Below are 7,298 nucleotides of genomic sequence, written 5' to 3'. Positions count from 1 at the left end.
CTAGTATTTACGTTACGGTCGTATCACCGGTTAGGGCAACAGATTGGGCTTAGGACAGGTTTTACGGTTCTAGCCAGAAAACACCAAGCGGCACCCAAAAGACCTGGCCACCCGTCAGCATAGAAGAAAATTAATTATTATATTGCAACACTTTCTCGTGCACGACAGCCATAGCCATGGCATGGCGACAGGTTGCAACGACACGCGGTTGGGGATAAATATTGCTCATTAATCGTCGACGCCGTGACGGAGTCGAGAGGAAAAGGGAGAGCGATAGAGAGAAAAAGAGAGTGTGGGTGTTCGATCACACGCATACTAAAGCGGGCTGCGCACCAGCTGCACGGCTAACGGAGGATGTGAAACGATCGCGGCTCAGTAGTAACCTCTGTTTGGACGGGGTGCGAACAGCTCGCTCCTGTTCGGGCTATAGTTTATTCTGAACGACGCTCTCGACTGATTATTATCCAGGCAGTCCCCCGCATGGAAAGCCCACAGGCAGTAGTGAAACGCGGGAACTGTCAGTGCTACTTCGGCTATCAACCCACCTGAAAAACCGCGTGCCGAGGTGATTCTTCGGTGCGTTCAGTGAAAAATTCTTCGGTGCGTTCCACTAAACTCGGTAAAAAACGTGTGTGCAGAAAAAACAGGTTCGAGTGCATTCCTTTTGCATTCCACGTCACGTGGCGCGCCCGAACCGGTTTTTTGTGCTTCTGTTTTGAACGCTTCCTTCATTTATTGCAGCTGCCGGCAAGTAGTTCTCACAGCCACACGCATAGCGAGCGTCGACAATGCAGGAAGCCGACCGCCCGGATGACGTCCGTCAGCCACCACCACCGCTGGAGGCATCTGGTGACCACCAACAGCGGCACGGTACGATGCAACTGCAGTCGATGCCCCCCAACGACGGTGTCGTAAATCCTTCGTTCGAGGACGCACCGGAACGAAAGCCCCCCGTAACGGTTGTGCCGGCGTTTGGAACGGAAAAGACCGCCGGGCATGGTCCGCATTCCGAGCGACCCACAACGTGAGTGTTGCGTTCCGTTACCCCTCGTTCGTTCGTTCGTTCGTTGGGGAGGATGTGCGCGTCTTATCGGTCCCCTGTTTTATCGGCCTTGGCAGTAGCAGGAGGGTCGCAGACTCACCGCATCTCGACAAGGCAACGCTGTCTCTCTCAGTCCATCTCCGGTACCCTTTAATACCTGTATGTGACCTCTCGTTTATAGGTTAAGCATAATCGCGCACGTTCTGATCGCACTGCGACGAGAGAGTTTATTTTTAGTGCAACCAATACGATGCAGTAGTAGATGCTTGGATTGTTGGAACACTGTCATGCCGTCCGGTGCTGCCGAAATGGTCACACTAAACAATGTTCTTTGGTCAACCTTTTAGCAGCATACAGTTCCTCATGGGTTCCCACCCTTACATTTTCTCTCTCTTGCGCTCTCGCCGATGCCAGAGTAACAGTTCCTGAATCCGTGTCACCGATCCGATACCGATCCACTTAGAACGCCGGATGGACAATGTGGGGCAATAAGATTAACACCAGCACGATCTGTTTCCTCGACAGCTACCTTGAAACCACCATGCACATCTTTAAGGGCAATGTTGGACCAGGACTGTACGCGATGGGCGATGCGTTTCGCAATGGCGGGCTGCTGCTCAGTCCCATCCTTACCCTGTTTCTTGGCGTGGTCTCGGTGCACAGTGAGCACATACTGGTGAGTAGCGTTTCCACGGTCCGAGTCGTTCCACCTCACCAGCAAGGACTGTCCGTTTCACGATTTATTCGAACGGTGTTTCTTCGGCAGCTCAACTGCTCCGGTAGATTGCAGCGCAAGTTAGGGCTCTCGGCGATGCCCGACTTTGCTGAAACGGTGGGCCTCTGTTTCGCCCACGGTCACCAACGGTTGCGGAGCTGGTCCTGGACGATGCATCGGGCTGTCAACGTGTTCATCTGCCTGACGCAGCTCGGTCTGTGCTGTGTTTACTTCGTGTTCATCAGCTCCAACGTAAAGCAAGTAAGACAGGTGGCTGGCAGCAGTTCACAAGGGCACCATTCGATCAGAGGCCCCTAGCCCGGACATCCGGTATGTGCTCATTGTCTCTTGATCTGGCTCTTCCCTCAATCTCCTCTTAACTAGCTGTACGACTACTACGGTGTGGTGTTTGACGTGCACTGGCATATGCTGATCATTTTACTGCCGATGGCGCTACCGGCATTGATCACCAATCTCAAGTACCTCGCGTGGTTCATGACGGTCGGCAACACGTGCATGGTGCTTGGTATCGGCATCACCTACTACTACACGGTGCAAGATCTACCACCCGTCAGCGCTAGTACCCGAGCGTTGGTGGGCAGCTGGCGTACACTACCGCTCTACTTCGGCACTGCTATCTTCGCCTTCGAAGGTATTGCGCTGGTGCTGCCACTCAAGAGTGCCATGCGCAACCCCGCCAACTTTTCGCGACCATTCGGGGTGCTGAATGTGGGTATGACCGTGGTGACAATGCTGTTCGCCACCACCGGCTTCCTGGGCTACCTCAAGTGGGGCGACACGGTCAAGGGTAGCCTCACGCTCAACCTACCCGACGGTGAGCTGTGCGTATCGCTATGCGTGACTGGAGCGCGACTTGGTGCTCTGCCACTGCTGACCGGTTGGCTACATTTTACAGGTTGGCCCAGAGTGTCAAGCTAATGATCTCCACCGGCGTCCTGCTAGGGTACTCGCTCCAGTTTTTTGTAGCTATCCAGATAATGCTGCCAGCTGTACGGCGACGGTTTGATCCACTGCACCGGCATCCAATGCGCGTGGAGCTCACCTTCCGTATGCTGATGGTGCTGTTAACATGTACGAACCTCCTCAGTATCGGACACTTAGTTGAACGTTTAAAATGACCGTCCGTTTTTGTTTTCATTTGCGTGTAGTTCTGATCGCGGAAAGTGTACCTAACCTAGGGGCCTTCATCTCGCTGATCGGAGCTCTGTGCTCCACCGCCCTTGCTCTGATATGGCCACCCGTCATCGAGATGACACTGTTGGCGGCTACTTCACCCGGCGAAAAGTCGCAGCTTACTTGGGCTCTGTGTGCCAAAAACGGGCTGATTCTTCTGATCGCTAGTATCGGGGTTGTAACAGGCACGTACGAGAGTCTCCTGGCACTGGCTAGAAGCTTTTGAGCCATCGTGCAATTAAACTGACCTACTGTTACCACGTCGTAGCCAGTCAACGAGCGAGTATTCAAGTACACGAAAGCTAAAGGAGGTATATACGTAGTGCTTGAGATATCGCTGAGGAGATTTGACAAACTCTTGTGATATTCTTAACTCAATACCATACTAATGACAAATATATTTGTATTTTCCAGAGTACCTGGGTAGCATATCCAAGGGTACAATTATGAAACCAGACTCTTTTTTACTAAAGAAAACATACATTGATTGCATTAAAATGAAAATCTCTACCTGTTTCAAAGTATTAGCCATCTACATTTATGCCATTTCTACGGCAATGAGTGGAGGCCACATCAAACGAACTTCTTCAAGCCGTTTTGCCACAGTTAACTTCGAAGTTAAAGCGTTGCTCGGTAAGGGCGTGTCTTTGCGATGTGAAAGGATGGTTCTCGGAAGGAGCCAATTTTCGTTAGTAAGAGAAATGTGAAAGAACTTCCTGGTTAAATGATTCAATTCTTTTCCTGACCATTTTCCAGTGGGCGATGGAACGTTATCATGCAATGATATTCCTGAAAATTTTCATCCAAAACTTCCTTCAAATGGTAGTGTTGTATGTCAACCGATGTATCAGGTTTGAGTTGCTCAAACTAAATCAGAGCTTTTTGTTCAAACCGTTTAGGTGTCTACTTCGCCCAAAAGTTCTTGAAGTTCCCTGAACTAAAACTTTTTCGGAGGTCTCGGAGATTTCATACGAGATTTCACACGAAGATTCTATACGAACCAATCACTAAATGGCACACAGATCATCAATGGCTGACCAGCCATTTCAACTACCTGAACGCCAGTAATCAGCAAGCAGCGTCTGAGGTTGAAATGTATTCTAAATTTTACTTTCAATGTACCGCTGCTCAAACTTGCAGTCGGTTCTTAGGTAGGTGAGCCAGTAGCTATCCCTTTTGCTGCTTGATTACATATTTTTAAGTGCGCTTCGAATTGCCCATGATTTTTTTCCGTTCAAAATTTGCCATCATTTTTAGAATGGACGCCGGTTTGTGCCTAATGGTTGCACATCATGCGCACTACGATGGTTTGGTGATCGGGGTGGAATTCGTCGTAGCGCAGCACAAAACACTTCGGGTGTGAGAATCATTGACAACGACACGACAAACGCGGCGATGGCAACATGCGTGTGATTGATCTGCGCGTGGTCGGTTCAGTGTGCTTTCGGCCACTGTGCGGCGAAGATCATCTTATCTTGAGTCCTGCGCGAACGGCAAGACGTTCCACGCGTTGTGTAGCTAACATTTGTGTAAAATCACCAATTGTAGGTAACTGTGTGAGCTATGATCCTTGCTGGCAAGCTCGTTGTTGTCGTGTTTCGGTTATTTTTGGCGTAACGGGGGCCCGGCCCGGTAGGAATCGAGCGGTGGCGGGTGTTGTTGTGTACGATAAAAGGCCGTTTTGCGATGGTTGTGTTTTTTTTTGCTAGTAACATAAATATTTCTCGAGCGTTTCTAATGTGACTAAGCATGCGCATGCAATTGACCCGCACGCTCATTAGTTAAATCATTATGTTCCTGCATAGGTAGAAAGCGGAGCATGATGAGATTGTGTCCGCTCGCTGGAATCAAAATATGCAACGTTCAACCGAGTTCAAGTCGAGCACATTCAAACGTACCTCAACCGCCAGAGCTGGTTGGTGCGGGAGCCCGCTATGCTTTCTTTGGCCGTTGTGTCACGAATTGCATATCTTGAGCCCCTTTCTGGCGTTCGAAGACGTACAAAGTAGACATGAAGGACGATGTACGGTGGCTGACTCGACACTAGCAGCTTTAGGATTCGCACTGCCGTAGCCGACGTTCGGACGCGAAGAGGACGCTGCCCGAAAGGATTGGGCCCGCTCGGTAATGGCCTCTGGCCACCGCTCGTAAAGCAGCGCCACGGCACGCACGGGTGTGGCGCTGATACGCGTGTATGGCAAAGTGTTAGACGCATGATTGAAGTAAAACGAGCATGAAAAGCCATAAATTACCCCGGGCGAGAATTCATAACAATTAACCGAAACAAACGCTCGTGTTCCGCCGAGCGCCAGTAGACTCAGGTTTGGATCAACCGATGCAAGCTTGAGTGAGGGGATGATGTGGGAAGGCATTAGAACGGGGGTGTCGCAAACAAGACGCGCCCTCGGAGCTGGCTTGTGAGTTTGGCGGTTTTCTTTTCGTTTCAGATTCAGTTGCGTTTACAGAGTTGCACAATCGGGCCCAAACCGACACAAATCGGCGAAAAATCTCGTTGCCTCGCCGGTCGTGGAAGAAAGGTAAAATTACGTGTACTGTTTTGGGGTTTACATACAGTGCCGTGTATGTGAGATTGTGACCAGTAATATTTTCCGGTCAGGCTCTCTATGCCATCTGTGAGCGTTAATGGAGCTCACACGTGTCTGCTTTGGAAATCTTGACTTCGTCTTGCAATAATAGATGACGACAGTATTTCGAGTGGCTCCAATAGAGGAACCTCCCGAGCTCGTCCTCTACCTACTCCGTTACTTAGATACTCCGAAGGATGAAGTTCTTGATCGAAGATTTCGCTTTACAAGGCAAAATCTGTTTGTATAGATGATATCTATCAAGGTCATGGCTCTGTTTGGTATCTGCACTTATGGTATCATGGTAAAGATGAAGTACTGCTCAGGTGGGCAGAAACTGATGAGCAGTAAAGTGTAGACAACCGATACAGTACTTAACATACTGTACTTAACTTAAAAAAATCCGCTTCGTTTAGGTCGTTAAACACTCCGACCCCTGTGAAGCATTCTATTCATCATTCTATCTATAATCACCGGTAGTTCACCCAATCTCCTTCGCATTATTTATTATTTACTTTCCTCTCTGTCTCTCTCACTCTCTTTCATTGTTGCGCAACAGGGGTTCCTAGTTAGCGGGTGTAAAATGAGCGGATAGTGTAATCGAGTAAAAATAGGCAATCCGTCTCCCGGGCTCGACTGGTTTTGATGGGGGTTACAACAAGATGGCAGTGACCAGCATGGGTCGGTGGGTGGGTATACATTTTTAGCGGTCAGAAATTTAAGCGTCTCAACAACAACAACAACAGGAACAAAACGCGCTGTGGACGTTAAAAACAAACGCGTGATTTAGAATTTAAAACAGAGAAGAAAAAAATCAACGTGAGTGGCGTCGGCGTCTGTGGTTTTTGTGATCCGGATCGAATCGGACCCGGGACCGTGTTGTATAGAGGATTTGCTTCGTACTCCTTTCGCTCGGGGATCAGCTGTACTTTGTGCAAAAGCAAACTTTGCTACGTCCACCGTCGAGTGGTTAGACTAGAATATATCGTTCTCGGTCTGTCTATTTTACTTTCAGTGTTAAATATGAAATTGTTTCGGGTGCAGTGGATGCAAATTTTGGGTTTCATGGGCCCCATCGTATTGGTCGAGCCGTCCGATGTGAGACTTTCGTCAATATGTTGATGTTGATTGCATAGCTTTATCGCTTTTTCTTTAGTGCTTTTTCACGGCACCATGCTTATTAAGTAATAGAGCCCAAAAATTTATTATTTTTCTTTTCTTATATTTTTGCTCGCTGTGGGTGCTCAATTTCGTCAGACTTGTTGTCATCGGAAAGCGTTCGTACCAACAGTTTCTTGTCATTGTGAGCGAACCCCACGTGTTCATGTCTGATAGTGTTTTGATTGGGTTTCTCTTCTCATAAGGTTAAGGCCTAGTTAGTCAAATTTTGAAGACCCTAGCTGAGAAACCAAAAATGGGAATGGGAAAATGGGAATAAAAACAAAAAAAGGGTTATCGTAGTATAAGCAATTATTCCCTAGTTTAAACGTCGCACACTTTGTTTTCTAATCACAATGGTCGTGTTCTGTTGCAGGTAGCTTAGAACTCAATTGTAATGCCGGTGGCCATTTCCGTGGAGGACTATCCGGGTGCGGAAGGGTACCAGCCGCGTCCCATGCTAGTGTCGTTCGTCGGTGATGGTGGATGGGCGCTGGGAAAAGGCGAGCAGCCGGCGAAAGGCTTTTGGCGGCCTTCGCTGGTCGCCGACTCCACTGGAATGACGAAAATGACGGCTATGACGGAGTTTGATGACGGCCGCTAC

At 48.9% G+C, this 7,298-nt stretch overlaps 1 protein-coding gene across 1 annotated transcript; it reads left to right on the top strand.

Annotated features, from left to right (window-relative positions):
• The first annotated feature begins 508 nt into the window (after positions 1–508).
• LOC131213689 (proton-coupled amino acid transporter 1-like) lies at positions 509–3,325 on the top strand. The gene is made up of 7 exons (XM_058207791.1): positions 509–647; positions 742–1,024; positions 1,568–1,718; positions 1,809–2,018; positions 2,142–2,599; positions 2,674–2,849; positions 2,927–3,325. The coding sequence occupies exons 2-7, from the start codon at positions 789–791 to the stop codon at positions 3,175–3,177; spliced, it is 1,482 nt and encodes a 493-aa protein (XP_058063774.1). The 5' UTR covers positions 509–647; positions 742–788; the 3' UTR covers positions 3,178–3,325.
• Positions 3,326–7,298: the final 3,973 nt, after the last annotated feature.

The sequence above is a fragment of the Anopheles bellator genome, chromosome X (genome assembly GCF_943735745.2).
Source record: "Anopheles bellator chromosome X, idAnoBellAS_SP24_06.2, whole genome shotgun sequence".
In the NCBI taxonomy this organism is placed as follows: domain Eukaryota; kingdom Metazoa; phylum Arthropoda; class Insecta; order Diptera; family Culicidae; genus Anopheles; species Anopheles bellator.
This window is presented reverse-complemented; position numbering and strand designations above follow the sequence as displayed.

Excerpts from the sequence above, each read along its gene's own strand:
- LOC131213689 (XM_058207791.1), top strand. The coding sequence starts at position 789 with ATGCAGGAAGCCGACCGCCCGGATGACGTCCGTCAGCCACCACCACCG. Across the intron at positions 1,719-1,808 it reads TGCACAGTGAGCACATACTG|CTCAACTGCTCCGGTAGATT; the intron begins GTGAGTAGCGTT and ends TTTCTTCGGCAG. Across the intron at positions 2,600-2,673 it reads AACCTACCCGACGGTGAGCT|GTTGGCCCAGAGTGTCAAGC; the intron begins GTGCGTATCGCT and ends TACATTTTACAG.